At 47.5% G+C, this 15,374-nt stretch overlaps 1 protein-coding gene across 4 annotated transcripts in view; it reads right to left on the reverse strand.

The window, feature by feature from the left end:
* Nucleotides 1-15,374, reverse strand: part of CYTH1 (cytohesin 1) — an 80,360-nt gene that overhangs the window by 18,370 nt on the left and 46,616 nt on the right. For 3 of the 4 annotated variants that reach the window (XM_055575281.1, XM_055575279.1, XM_055575278.1), the window contains exons 2-3: nucleotides 4,385-4,467; nucleotides 3,196-3,260 (exon numbers count right to left, since the gene is read on the reverse strand). Coding sequence is in view for 2 of the 4 variants with exons in the window: in XM_055575279.1 (XP_055431254.1) it covers nucleotides 3,196-3,260; nucleotides 4,385-4,467 (148 nt within the window). In the remaining 2 variants the exon portion in view is untranslated. Of the gene's footprint in view, nucleotides 1-3,195; nucleotides 3,261-4,384; nucleotides 4,468-12,710; nucleotides 13,066-15,374 lie in introns of those variants that run through there. The other variant, XM_055575280.1, reaches the window with a different exon arrangement.

The raw sequence follows: 15,374 nt of genomic DNA on the forward strand, positions 1-15,374 counted from the left end.
ACCTGAACAATGTTTAATAAGTTTACTGAGTTGGGCAACTATCACCATAATCCAGTTTTAGAGCATTGTCATAGTTACATATTAACTATGTAAGTTAATAGCTCATGAACTCATCTGTTCAACCGTTCATCTGTTGGGGGACATTAAAGCTAATTCCAGTTTTGGGCTATTTTAAATAAGAACGCTATGGATGCCCTCATGCATGTGGGCATGTTCTCCTTTCTCCTGAGTAAATACTGGGAGCTGAACTGCTGGGCATAGCAGGGGTATACGGTCAACATAAGGCGGAACTGCCAGTTGGTTTTCCCCAATGTTTACACTGCTTGTTCTCACCAGCTCTCTGCAACACGAGGCACCACCTGTCTATTTAACTCTGGCCATCCTAGTGGGTGTAAAGTGGCATCTCCTCATGACTCATGATACTGAGCATTTTTCACGTGTCTATTATACATGTAAAAGCGTTCATGGGGTTTTTTTGCCTGCTTTTTAGTCAAGTTGTCTTTTTATTAGTCAGTTGTATGTGTTCTTTCTATATAGATTCCAGATACAAGTAATGGCAACCCACTCCAGTACCCTTGCCTGGAAAATCCCATGGACGGGGTAGCCTGGTAGGTCTATAGTTCATGGGGTCGCAAAAAGATGGACATGACTAAGCGACTTCACTTCACTTCACTCACTTTCTATATAGATTCCAGATACAAGTCTTTTTACAAATACAGGTAATGCAGGTATTTTCCCCTTATCTATAGCCTGCCTATTCATTTCCTTTTTGAAAAATTTATTTGGCTGCCCTAAGTCTTGGTTGCCAGACGTTCAAGCTGGTTTTAGAAAAGGCAGAGGAACCAGAGATCAAATTGCCAACATACGCTGGATCATCAAAAAAGCAAGAGAGTTCCAGAAAAACATCTATTTCTGCTTCATTGACTATGCCAAAGCCTTTGACTGTGTGGATCACAATAAACCGTGGAAAATTCTGAAAGACGGGAATACCAGATCACTTGATCTGCCTCTTGAGAAACCTATATGCAGGTCAGGAAGCAACAGTCAGAACTGGACATGGAACAACAGACTGGTTCCAAATAGGAAAAGGAGTACGTCAAGGCTGTATATTGTCACCCTGCTTATTTAACTTATATGCAGAGTACATCATGAGAAACGCTGGGCTGGAGGAAGCACAAGCTGGAATCAAGATTACTGGGAGAAATATCAATAACCTCAGATATGCAGGCGACACCACCCTTATGGCAGAAAGTGAAGAGGAACTAAAAGGCCTCTTGATGAAAGTAAAAAAGGAGAGTGAAAAGGTTGGCTTAAAGCTCAACATTCAGAAAACGAAGACCATGGCATCCAGTCCCATTACTTCATGGGAAATAGATGGGGAAACAGTGGAAACAGTGTCAGACTTTATTTTTGGGGGCTCCAAAATCACTGCAGATGGTGACTGCAGCCATGAAATTAAAAGATGCTTATTCCTTGGAAGAAAAGTTATGACCAACCTAAATAGCATGTTGAAAAGCAGAGACATTACTTTGCCAACAGAGGTCCGTCTAGTCAAGGCTATGGTTTTTCCAGTGGTCATGTATGGATGTGAGAGTTGGACTGTGAAGAAAGCTGAGTGCCTTAGAATCGATGCTTTTGAAGTGTGGTGTTGGAGAAGACTCTTGAGAGTCCCTTGGACTGCAAGGAGATCCAACCAGTCCATTTTGAAGGAGATTAGCCCTGGGATTTCTTTGGAAGGAATGATGCTAAAGCTGAAAGTCCAGTACTTTGGCCACCTCATGCGAAGAGTTGACTCATTGGAAAAGACTCTGATGCTGGGAGGGACTGGGGGCAGGAGGAGAAGGGGACGACAGAGGATGAGATGGCTGGATGGCATCACCGACTCGATGGACGTGAGTTTGAGTGAATTCCGGGAGTTGGTGATGGACAGGGAGGCCTGGCATGCTGCGATTCACAGGGTCGCAAAGAGTCGGACACGACTGAGTGACTGAACTGAACTGAGTCTTGGTTGCAGCACACAGGATCTTCAGTTGTGGCATGTGGGATCTAGTTCCCTGAGGTGAGGTGAGGTGAAGTCACTCAGTCGTGTCTGACTCTTTGTGACCCCATGGACTGTAGCCTACCAGGCTCCTCTGTCTATGGGATTTTCCAGGCAAGAGTACTGGAGTGGGTTACCATTTCCTTCTCCAGAGGATCTTCCCCACCCAGGGATCGAACCTGGGTCTCTAGTTCCCTGACCAGGGATCAAACCCAGGCCCACTGCATTGGGAGTGCAGAGTCTCAGCCCCTGGACCACCAGGGAAGTCCCTATTCACTTCTTTTAAGAGTACCCTTTGTAAGAGCAGAAATGGTAAATTCTGACAAACACCAACTTGTCCATTTCTTTGAAGCAGCAAAAATTTTTTTTTTTAATGGCAAGTAAGAAAGCTGTAATTCAGAACTGGCAAAGCAGAGACTGGACATGATAAGCTGGCTGGTTTCTGCTGGACATGCAGCTTCACTAATCCATATGGCCCTGTGCACACAAGTTTAAAATAACAAAATCCAACGGTCTCCTGAAGCTAGACGGGGAGACTTAGGCTTAGAAAAATACAGACATGCAGTGAATTAGAAACAGCCCATTTACGACATTAAGCAGTTAGAAATGGTCTGGGAACCCCATTCAAAATTAAACTCTCAAAGCAACTAACATTTCATGTAGTTAAAGGAAAAAAAGAACCAGCAGACACGCCTTGGCACTTTGTGCTATAATCTCACTTCTGTGTTCTCTTAAGTGTTAGGGAGGCACAAGCAAGCTTGCAGTGATGCCTAGACACAACTGGGCCTCCAGCCTTCTGGAGCTGCATCAGCAGCATCCGTTAAGCTTTTCCTTTATCCAAAGCAAAAAATGGAAACTCTAAAATAGGAACCCAGTGGATAAGAGAAGAGAAGAAATAGTTCACACAACAATTTAAAGGCAGTTTAAGATTTTGGGGGACCTGCCAAGTTCTCCAGTTCAGCCTTTCTAAAAACATCAAAAGCCTTCACATTCAGGAGTCCCTGCATGGAAGGCAGAAAGTATGGCTACATATGTGCTTGCTCAGAAAAGAAGGCAGAAGACGCACTTTCTCCTTAAATACGCGACATGGGCACAATTTCAGGCTGGCACTTGGCGATGCCACAACCACAAAACCACCCAGAAAAGGACAGACTCACCTCTCTTCTGTGGACCCCAGGTTTTCAATTTCATTAGCTACTTCTGCTATCTCATCCTTCAGCCTCTGCAAAACACACAGTCCAGAATCACCCGGAGGAAGATACAGATCAGATAAAAACCACAAAAATCTCCAGTAACTCTCTCTGATCAAAAAGTAAAACAGAGCAAACAAAACAAAGACAACGCCCCCCAAAACCTAAAAATTTTTGGAAAATTCGTCTGTTCAACAAATGTTTCTTGAGTTCCTACCAGACTGTAATCATTCTAGGGAATACAAAGAAGAAAAAGATAACATCCTGACCTCAAGGAGTTTAAAGTCTAGGAAAGAAGTTTATAATCATATACACTATGTAAACTATGTATTTTCCCCTGGAAAACAGCTGCCTGGACAGCCTGTCGCAGTGCATCTGCAGCTCACTGAAGAGGGGACAAACCAGGACAAACCAGTCCCCCAGGCACCCAGCGCCCAGCCAGCAGCGCCTGTACTGGGTCAACACTGCCGCCAAGTGGCCGGCAAGGAGAACGCCACTCCTGGCTGTGCCTTCCACCTCCTGCCCCTTCTAAGCAGGTCTGCACAGCGGACAGAGTTCACTGGCTTTGAGTGAAGAACTGCTATGCTTTTCCAGCATTTACCAGTGAGGTAGGATTCAAAGAACTAGGTAACAGCAAAGTACACTCACACCAGCACTGGAGCAGACCCAGTCTTTCCTCGACATGCTGCAGCTTGGAGTTACAGGGTGTGCCCCCTCCTTCCCTGCCCTTGGGCTTCCAAATGTTTTACAGAGAATTCTAAAAGAAATGGCTTCCCCAAGGCCTAAAATAATTCAACTAATGACAACCTATCAAGAGGTGTTTTCACTCCTATCTTACAGAAGAAGAAACTAAAGTTTAAAGAACCAAAATTCTCCCTCTAGAATTGCCCTGCCAGAAAATGGCCACCAGGATGTGGACGTGGGTCTGCTTAGCCTGAAGCCTGGGTTCAAGTCACAGTCAGGAGACCTGGGGTCACTCTAGCCTGACAGCTGACCAGCTGGGTGCAGCTCACAGAGCACCCTCCACTTTGAGATTCCCTTCTCCCTTGTTGAGCAAAGCTGGTTGTCAATTCCGGCACCTGGTCCGAACTGTGGTGAGAGCAAGTCAGAAGGCGTCATGAGAAGATGTCTGGTCAAGATGCTGCCCAGCTCCTACCTGGATGTCGGCCAGCAGCTCCTGCTTTCTTCGCCGAATGTTCTCCAGCTCCTGGCGCTCCTCTGCAGTCAGGTCACTGGGAACTACAAAAAAGGAGGGAAAGGTTACTAAGAAAGCTTTTACCTTACCAAAAATAAATACAATTCAGACCACAAAAGGACAAAGATACCACAGAAGAGGCAAGAAGCCTGTGTCGGAAATGACCGACTGCTGGGGAGACTCTGGCTCCCATTCACCATCAGGTTGACCAAAGTTAGAAAGGACCACGGATCACAGAGAAAAGCTCTGATAAAGGAACAGCTGTCACACACACACACACACACACACACACACACACACACAAGAAAAGTCTGCCTGTGGTGAGATGAAGTTGGCTAAGAATGAAAGAGGAGGACCATTAATCAGGCCCCAGCCATTTCCATCCCACAGGGTGGGGGGCTCAGGCCCCTGGTTAACCAATCTCTCCGGGTCTCTGCTCCCTCACTGAATCCACCCTGACACGTGACAATGTCTAGGACCCTAGCAGGGAGGGGGAGGCAACTGCAAAGCAATGTGAATGACACTCTTATGCCACTTCTGGAGCGGGGAGGCTAGTATGTACAGAGAAAAAAATCTAGAAGGATACATCCCCAAATTGAAACAATGCTTAACTCTGGGGATGGGGTTATGGGGACTTTTCTCTCTGCTTTTTTGAACATTTTTGAATAATGTTTTAGAACGAGCTCTTATCATCAGAACAATTACTGCGGGCATCCATCTTTCGAGTAGGCGCCTAAGTGAGAACTGCTCCATGTGACGAGGTGGTCACGGGCCACGTGTGGGTAGTAAGCACTTGAAATGTGACTAGCCCAGTTTGAGATGTGCGGTGTATGTAAAAGACACACCAGACTGGACAAAAAAGTAACATATTTCTTTAATACTATTTTATATTGATGACACGTTGAAATAACTTGGTACACAAAATACAGTATTTTAATTGCGCTTGCAGAGGCTGCTAGAGAGGAACACTGCCCTTGTGGCTCGTGTGACATTTCTGCTGGGTGGCACAGAGGAATAGCTCGGCTTGAGAGTGAGGTCAGGGTGCACGACTCACCAGCCGTGCTGCTGAAACTGAACCTACTGCACTCAGAGAGCAGTTCTTCTCCCCGAATGTTTCATACAAATCATGTAAGACAGCGGAAGAAGGTAGAAACAAGAGACCACCATGATTAAGTCTCGGCACAGGTTAGTTAGCTATATCAGAGTCTCAGCTGACTTCTCCCTTTTAATCCAGTTTCCACCCTTGGAGTGGTTAACCAGGGGCCTGAGCCCCTCAGCCTGTGGGATGGAAATGGCTGGGGCCTGATTAATGGTCCTCCTCTTTCATGCCTAGCCACAGAAATGAAATCCACCCTTTCATAGAAAAGCGTCTTTCAAACTTCAAGACCCACAATTACGAAACGCATTTGACTTCACAACCCAATCTGCCCCAAACACAACAGTAACAAAATAATACTCTCATCATGTGAAATCCATTGACATTTCCTACTGTTTTAGTTTTCCTAACAGTAGCTTTAGCCCATGAAATTGATTTCATAGCCTAATAAATGCACTGCAGTTTGAAACACACTCCCAGTACACTAAAGGCTGGAAGACACAGCCACCTAGAGATCCCAACAGACCACCTAAATGCAGCCCAGGCCTTCCACACGAGGCTTCAACCGTGTCTCTGGGAAGCCAGGGAGAGCATTCCAACAGCTACTTAGGGAGAAAGTTAACTAACAACAGCTTAGCTCTAGTTTGAGCAAAAACCACTCTGAGAAACAACACAAATTCTACTGATTCACACCCCATTCTAGAGAAAAGCAAGCCTAAAGGGAATTTATTCTGCTTTTTCTGGACTTAACCAGAAAAATTGCTAGTCCATGAAGATGAGACGTTCCCTTTAAGAAACTAATTTTTTGAGGTTTGAAAAGACAAAGATTCATTCCAACATAACATGGTTTTGAGAATCTGAGGTAATAGTTCATCTCTTTAACAGCTATTCCACAGGGGAATGAACAACCAGGCTTTGACTGTGAACCAGAGATGGCCTCATCAGATCACCAATGAGTCTCACCCCAATCAGAGGCAGGACTACAGTCCCCATAACAAGGTGCATTTAAAGCAGAACCATGATAAGAAAAATTTGTATCTCAAGACTGCTGGGTACCCTAAGAAGTCAAATTTTATTGTTCCAAACTGGAAACTCTCAGTGGTGGCTTTCTTTTCAGAATCTAAGCACTCAGCTATTCTGGGTTAGCCTTCACACAGGACAGTTTTTCTGGAAGGCCATGAGAGAATAAATAGGAAAGAGCTGGAGCGTTTACAATGGAAGAAGGCATCGCTGGGTCTCCTCTCAGCAGAATAACAAGGCAGCTGGAAACAGGAGAAACAGAGGAGAGAGGGCATCAGGGTGCAAGCCACAGGCCAAGGGGAGGCACGGACGGAGAGGCATGACCTTGGTGCTGGGAGCAGCTCAGGAGAGATGATCAGCGCACACTCTGGTCTTGAGCAGCGCTAGTGGAGCACACACAGAGGCTCATCCAGGCTCCACAACAAAAGTGGTATGTAATCAGCTGTCAACTTGTGGAGTGGGGAAAGAGTGGACAGAGGCGAGAGGGCTGGAGGAGGGCAGGGGGCACACGAAGGGCAAGCAGGGTCCCTGCGTTTCCTCCTACAAAGGGGCAGGAGGCACTCATGAAAGACCACAGACGGAAATCAAGGTTGTGAATGTGTGTGTGAAAATCTCAAAGATGAAAATTAAGCGACCAAACATCTGTGATAAAGTATCAGACAGGGAGAGAGTGAGGAAAAAGAATGCTGCGAGTGAAGGAAATCAGGAGAGAGTCTTTAATAAAATAATCAGCAGGACAAGAATATTAATACAGACCTGGCAGCACCTACCAGAAGATCGAAAGTCAGAAAAAGTTAATTCTGAGTGATTGCTTCTGGGAAGGGTGTGTCTGGGAATGGAGAGAGATGGGGAACATAAGCTCCTGAATATCTGCTTTAAAAAAATACAGCTAGGTACAACTGGATTTTTTCTTTTTAATGAAAAATAAAAATGTTAATCTATGGTTATGAGAAAGACAGGCCTCCTATGTCCTGGTAGTCAGATGGACCTCTGTGCAGTTAGAACCAGCAAGATGTTCATTCACCGTTACTGTGAAGCAGTCCCCTGACATTAAGCCCGTGATTTCTAAATCACTTCTCCATTCTACATCTAGTCCCCCTCAAATCACAACACTGCTTCCTTTATGGGTCAATAAATCACCTAAGAACTTACGAAAAAAAGCAGATTTATATTTCATTTTTCTAGTGGAATTTTGTTCTCAGATGAGAAAAAAAAATCCAACATTTTAACAAATGTATTTTCCTTTGATTAAACTTATCAATGCAACACCAATGTTCAACTCAAGGCTTCATTCTCATATTGCCCATGAGGAAAAAAAAATTCACAGACAAAATGCTTAATTTCATTTAACAGCATGAAGAATCAAAACCACGGCTGGAGAGTGGAAGGAAAGAGGGGTCCCGAGGATCCTGGCTGGCATCTCCAGGACCCTGCAAGCCACCACCAGGACAGGAACAGCTGGTACTCAGAACCCGCCACATCCACCCCGAGATTCTGAGGAAGTGGCAGGGGCACCTGGCAAAGGCATCTCTCTGCCCAGGCCCGGGCTCTCCTGCGTAGCCACTGGGGTTAAACTGTAAAATATCTGCTGATGGGCCAGATGGCAGAGCAACAAACAACTCCTCCCTCCCCCGACCGCCACGTGCTGCAGGCACACTTCTGTGCCAGGGAGGCAGCTAAGCCCTCTTCTCCTGAAAAGAATGGCAGCTAGGGAGGCAGCGGCCTGCACAGAAAGGACACAGAGCAGAGGGCCCGGAGGCCTAGGGAATTCATGCCTGCAAAGGTTAATTTACAAGGTGTCCTGCTTCCAGCACGGGGACCATTCCAGCAGCAGCCCCTCACCATTCCCTTGCAAGGCTCCAATCTAATGAAGGGGATTAAAGAGCCTATAACAACAAGGGACCATTGTACTCAGCTGTGAATAGGAAAGCCACACAAGGGGACCCTCTATTTATTTCTTTATTTAAATGTTGCTCTGCAGATTTAACCAGCAGAAACCCAGAGCTGCAACGTGCTCCATCCAGCACATACAAAGGAGGCTGTCTTAAAGGGACAGTGCCCTCCTTCCGGGCTAGGGGCAGGTAGAAATGCACAGGGCGGCATCGCTAGGTCCAGCTTCTCCAGCGCCTGAGGCCACAGGCAGGTGCCCAGAGACCTGCAGTGAAGTCCAACCGAAAAGAGAGATCTATTGACAGCAGTTTCCGTTCCACAAGAATACAGGCCAAAAGGGACCATGCTTGCTCTCTGTCCTTGGTCCCCAGGAGTGACATACATCAAAGTGTTGGAGGTGCGCTTTAGGGCCCAGACACAGCTCCCTCAGAGGCTCCAGCTACACTTGGTCCCACTGCCTAGATTTAAATTTGCCTTACCTTTTCCACCATAATCATTGAGCATCATCCTTCTTATACATAGCCCCTGCCTTTGGTGATAACAAGGGTCCAAATTTAAACCAGGAGAGCAGGACAACATTTTAAAGGGCAGGTCAAGAGTCAGAAGGCCGTCCCTTTCCCCACATGTGGAGAGGGTAGACAGACAGGTCTGGCCCCCATGCAGCCCAGGAGGGTGCCACTGTGCAGACGGGCTTCCATCCCTCCAGAGCCTGCGCCAGGGGGCCCTGCTAAGCAAGGCTGGACGGACCCTTTCCAGGCTGGAGCTTCATGAAACTGAAAACACACGAGGCCTCAGAAACCACCCGCCCGCCTGGAGCCACAGCAGCCGGGTCAAGGATGCCGATTAGCAGATGCAAAAACTATTGTACACAGAATGGATAAGCAACAAGGCCCTACTGCAGAGCACAGGGAACTATATTCAATATATTGTGATAAACCATAATGGAAAGAGTATGAAAGAGAACGTGTATGTATATATACACACAAATATATATATATATGAATCACTCTACTGTATACCAGAAATTAACACAACACTATAATCAACTATACTTAATTGTTTAAAAAAAGAAAGAAAGGTAAATTAAGCACTGGACCTGCCTGTACCCTCTCCAGAAACTGTTACTAGCTCCAGAGGGAACACAAGCTATTTACGAACAGCTTTTGGGCTTAAGAGCACAAATCTGGGAAGCTGCCCATGACTGAGGGCGCTCTGTCCACTGCCTCCAGAGACAAAGATCAAAGAGCCTGCCGTGTGGCGAGTGCTGGTCACACACTGGGCCCTTCCTGACTCAGCCTGTGCAAACAGATCCTCTGGTCAGATCACTTGTTCTGCCCCGCCCTGGGTAAGTCACCTGGTCTCCCAGGAGATCCCAGAGCCTTCCAGTGTGAAAAAATTTTAAGGACTAGAAAAAAGTCAGGCTTTGGGTGACACACACACAGTCAGCAAACTTTCACAAAACTCTCAATTCTGACCTGACATTAGAAATACACAAGGTCAGATATTCTTGACAGGGTAAGAAAACAACCAAAATTCACAGGGTCTTTAACAACAGGCAACGTAGAGATGAGTGAAACAGAAAGATACAATGACTAAGGGGCTTCGCTGCCAGCCTCACACTTAAGAGACAGACCTCAGGGTGTTGTCAGACCAGAGGACACAGAAGGACGAGGAAATGGGATGTGACTGAAACCGGAAACCTGGGGACACATACATGGCCAACTGGGAGCTGACCTGATCACCTCACGACTTTACAGAAAGTATCCCAACCTTGGGGAACAATTCCTTTTCCCTCTGTAAGTCAAACCTATAGCAACCCTTTGTAAAATTTAATACCATATTATTCTGCCTTGAAAAGGAATGAAATCCTGTCACATGCCACAGGACGAAGGAACTCAGAAGACATTACGCTCAGTGAAATAAGCCAGCCACAACAGGACCAATCCTGGATGATTCCACTTACATGAGGTACCCAGAGAAGCCAAGTTCACAGAGACAGAAAGTGAACAGTAGGTGTCTGGGGGAGGGGTGAACGGGGAGCCAAAATTCAACAGGGACAGAGTTTCAGTTTCATAAAAGTTCTAGAGATGGATAATGGTGATGGCTGTACAACTATGTGAATGAATGAACTTACGCTACTGAACTGTGCACTTAAAATGGTAAATTTTGTGTTACATATATTTCACCACAATTAAAAATAAATGAAACAAAAATTTTAATAGCAATATACTGAATTTCTGATTTCTGCTAAGCTTAGTCCCTTTTCTCAGAAGCTATGATCTGATTTTTGTATAAAGCACTGTAAAAGAAGTGTCTCACCACCAATTTACAGCCTGTGCTGTGCTTAGTTGCTCAGTCGTGTCTGACTCTTTGCAACCCCATGGACTGTAGCCCGCCAGGCTCCTCTGTCCATGGGGATTCTCCAGGCAAGCATACTGGAGTGGGTTGCCATGCCCTCCTCCAGGGGATCTTCCCAACCCAGGGATCAAACCCAGGTCTCCCACATTGCAGGTGGATTGTTTACTGTCTGAGCCACCAGGCAAGCAATTTACAGCCTAAGTGACTAAAAGAATGTAGACATACCAACAGGACCAAAAGGAATTAAATTGGCATGTGCTAGCATAACTGAGATTCAACATCAAAGGTGAAAGGCGCTTTCCAGCAAATTACCAATGTAAATATTTACTCTTGTAGCTTAAATTCTTTCCATATAAAAACCACTCAGTCTCCCACCTAGAAGTATATTAAAGATTTTATTCCTGTAGTCTGCATCTTTAAGGAAAACTTTATTCCTGTATCAATCTTATAGACATCTCATCTAACCACTAACCTAAAAATTCAGGCCTCCTTAACTGAGATGAGACACTGCCCAGGAGTTGAGGTTGGGCGCACCTGAGTGCGGCTTCACTGACCAGTGGTTTTGTGACCTGGGAAAAACCACCATCTCGCCCTACCTTGGTTTTCCTTAAGCAGGAATGGGCATGTCAGCATCCTCGCCTTTCCCAGTGAGAGGGTGTCTATTAAACAGCTCCATAAACTGCCTCATGAAAGCAAAGTTTTTTATCATCTTACCTTACTTAGAGAAGGAATGGACACATTTTATCTAATAAAAACGAGAACTTGAAGACAGGTTTTTGTAATCAAAGGGAAATGAGATCAAATTTCAACATAGTAAAAGAGACAAAGTCATAAAATTGTATCCTAAAAGTTTGGTTTAGAAAATAAAGTTAACATCTGCTTTCAATAAAAGCTGAAAACTAGAAAACAATCATTTAAGAACCTCAAGCTTTTTCTAAAACCTGGCAGTGGTAATACGTGGTCCAGCTGGACTTCTGCAGCAGTTTCTTCCCAGTGCTCACACATCCAATCTCTGTCTCCAAGGCTGTTTCTGAAAGGGTCTCATGGACTGAAAGCAGCGTTGGAATCAGCTTGACAAGGAGAACCACGTTCCACCTCTGGCTTCTCGAGAAAGGAGCCCTCCACTCTCAAGGCAAGCCTGGGAGCTCCCATCCCAGCAGACAAACCCCACCGTCATCCGTGCCCTTCTCCTTCCTCCCAGGCAGAGCAAGCACGCCCCCTCCCCAAGCCAGCTGCCATCTGGGCACTGCACAGCTGTGCCACCACACCCCTGCCCTCCAAAAGAGAGGCTCGGTGGGGACCCGAGGCACATGGCTCAGTTCCCTCTCACCTTACTCACCTTCCTAAAACCTACGTGCATGCTGGCCCTTTGTAAAACCCTGACTATTTCTGCAGACTGAAACATTCCCCGTCAGCCGGACAGCTGGAACAGACCCATGGCAGCAAAATAAACAAGGGACTCCAGCTCCTCTTCTACGTGCATTTTTGGGAAGAGGGCTACTCATACCAGGGGAAGGTTCCCAAGTGTTTAATGAGTAAAATAAAAACTCCATGGGTGGGTTGGGAGGGGGATCTCTCAGAATCTGCCCCTCTGCTTTCTGTCCTCCTTTTTTTAACCTCATTCTAGCAGGACCATACAAATTGGTTATTAGCTTATTCCTTTATCTGGGGCCTAGAAGAAACCACACTGAAGGCTGAAACCTCTATAAGAAGCAGCTACTGGAAAAAAGAAACCTAGGAAGAGAGAGCAGAATGCGAAACCACACGACAGACATGCAGAGAAGCAGCTGCTGCACACATCAGGCTTGCCTGGCTCCGGGCTGGGAGAGGCCGGCAGCGGCGCATAGTAATAGCAGAGGGATTCACGCTGCACAGGAAGCTCCACACTGTGGGCTCACCCGCGCCACCCACCCGGCCTCTTACCCGGGGCGAGTCCCCTCTCCGGTGGCCCCAGGATCCCGGCAGCCCTGGGGCAGCGACGTCAACGCCCTGGCAGGTGGCAGCTGTCCGCTTCAGAGGCCATGGTGGCCCGGCACCGCGACCCCCCAGTCCCAGGCCCCCGGCCGCCCCGCCAGCGCCGGGTGGAGGCAGGGACGGAGCCCGCGCGGCATGTGCGCCCGCACTGCCCGGGCAGAGGCGGCAGCCAGGCGGGGACCCAAAAGCTGAGCAGAAACCCGGGTGCGGAGGAAGTCGATCCTGGTGGGGAAGGCTGGCGTGGTTGGAGATGGCCGCAGAGCCAGCGCCAGGCGGACACTTGGAGCGTGTGCTCAGTCCTCCAGGCTTATTTCCATGAATGCAATTACAGCGCCCCGCCCACCGCGCCCCCACTCGAGGCCTCCGAGGGGGAGGGGACGCGCCACGAGCCTTTGCTCACAGGCTGCAGCGGCTTTTTTCTCCCCCTTGGAAGCAAAAGACTGATGGTGGCTTCCCTGGGAGGGTGTTAACCCTTACTTAAGGTACCTCTCCTCCCCGAGTGGATAAACAGGAGGGTAGGATCCAGAACGCAGACTATTCTGTCACCCAAAGCAGAAGGCCACTTCCCGTCTCCCCCTACCCCCTGACTCCCCCCCCCACCCCTCCCACCCCCCCCCCCCCCCGACCGCATCAGCAGACAGGGACACCGACCCTGACCTGCTGCTCCAACGTCCCCCCCCCCACGCCCCACCCCCTTCTGGTCCTCTGCAGCCCTAAGCCCCTTGTCTCCAGGTGACCTGCTCCAGCCTTTTACTAAAACGGCCTGCCTCCTACTCAGGCCACAAGCACCAGAGGCTCCAACCCAGCGCGCCAGTACACGCTGGTTAGGGTGAGTGGCCGGTGGGTCTAGGACAATACTGTAAGACGGCTGGTGACAAGAAACGTCACTACAGCCTGAGGAGTGGCTGTCCACCTCAAGGTGTGAGGATCACCAAGGGCATTGGCAGACACACACACCGGGGACCTCAGGCCCCAGAACTGGAGTCTGGAGGCTTAGGCCCCATGTTAAAGCAGGACATGGGGTGATTGCAGGCTGTGTCTGTGAACTCCTCTGGGAAGCACTGCCTTTGACTAATAAGGGAAGAGATCTAAGGATTAAAACAAGTGCCAAATACACGAGGAGAAAAAGAGAAAATAAACCACTACACTAGATGAAGTTCTCCAATCTCAGCACTTCTGAGGTTTGGGGGCTCCTTCTGTGTGGGAGGGTATCCTGTGCCTTAGAGCACATTTAACTGCACCCTGGCCTCCACTCACTGGATGCCCACAGCAGCATCCCACCCTACCCCCTGAGAAGACAGCCCCACAGGCTTCCAGATATCCCAAATCCCCACAGGGTCAAACCTCCCTGCCTAAGAACCACCACTCCAGACACACAACAAAAAGAGGAAAAAAACTAAAAACCCCACACTCTGGCCTGCCTTCCAGTGCTCTGTCCTCAGGAAACTGCTGATAGACGGCTGACAGACGACTCCCTCCCTCCACTACACTAATGTGAGTTCCTCATCACCAGGACAAGGTCACCAGACTTGACCAACACTTGGGCTTTGCAGGCCCAGCCTGTCTTTAAAGAAACAGTCACAATATGAAAAATTTTATTTTTGTGTCATAAGAGTTCTCATCTAAAAGAATCATACCAAATCTATGAGAAATAAACCCTAAAATTATGAAATCTCTGTTTAAAGCTACAAAGGAAGACAAGTTTTCAACAAACGTGCCAGCTGAGAGTCCCTACTAGATACTGGGTCTGGTAAGCAATCACACACCACCTGGCTCCAGGGAGACAGGTTTCCAACCTATCTCCGTTTCCTTCTTGTTGTTCAGAGGCTCATCCTCCCCAACCATCAAGACCACCTCTTCCAGAAAGAACTCCCTCAGTTCACACAAAAGAACCGTCACTAAAGGGCTTCTTCATCTATACGGTCTCCTCTGAACGTGTTTGTATCACAAAGTTTAACACCTGGTTGGACACTGTCCTATTCGCAGGGGGGTTTCTGTCCATGAAATGAAGCTCTTGCCTTCCAGTAAAATATCATAAATATTCTCACAGCACTCTACACAGTCCTAAGGGCTACATCCCCCTTTTTGAGGTAACATCAAAACAGGCACACAAACCCTCCAGGGATTTAAAGGTCCCAGTAGGTGGATCCTGACATCACTTCCTGTGCACAACTCGGTCCATAAGGCACAGGCTCGCTGTGGCTTGTCCTGAACCCACCAGCTACAACTGAGCAACAGAGGATCCACTGCTGGGGCTGGACTTGCAACGTGTAAACTGGCAAAGACCTCAACGTGCCTCCAGGCCAGACTCGCTGGCAGCAAAGCCTACACCACAGTCAATTCTCTGCACAAACAGTATGATCCGAGGAAGCAAGGAGACAAGAAGTGACAGGGAAAAGCTACCGACAGGAAGTCTGCAGTGTGGCTCGCCTTATATCTACAGACAGATCTCAAATAAATAGCCCCATAATCAAGTTTATGAAATCACAGCGATGATTGGAGAAAAAGACTGGGCACAGGGTAGTAATCTCAGGAAATCTACCAACAGAGAAAATAAAAGCTTTAAAAAATTACTTTCTCAGACTCATACTCCAACAATCTTTTGGGGAAAAA

The sequence above is a fragment of the Bubalus kerabau genome, chromosome 4 (assembly GCF_029407905.1).
Source record: "Bubalus kerabau isolate K-KA32 ecotype Philippines breed swamp buffalo chromosome 4, PCC_UOA_SB_1v2, whole genome shotgun sequence".
Lineage (NCBI taxonomy): Eukaryota > Metazoa > Chordata > Mammalia > Artiodactyla > Bovidae > Bubalus > Bubalus kerabau.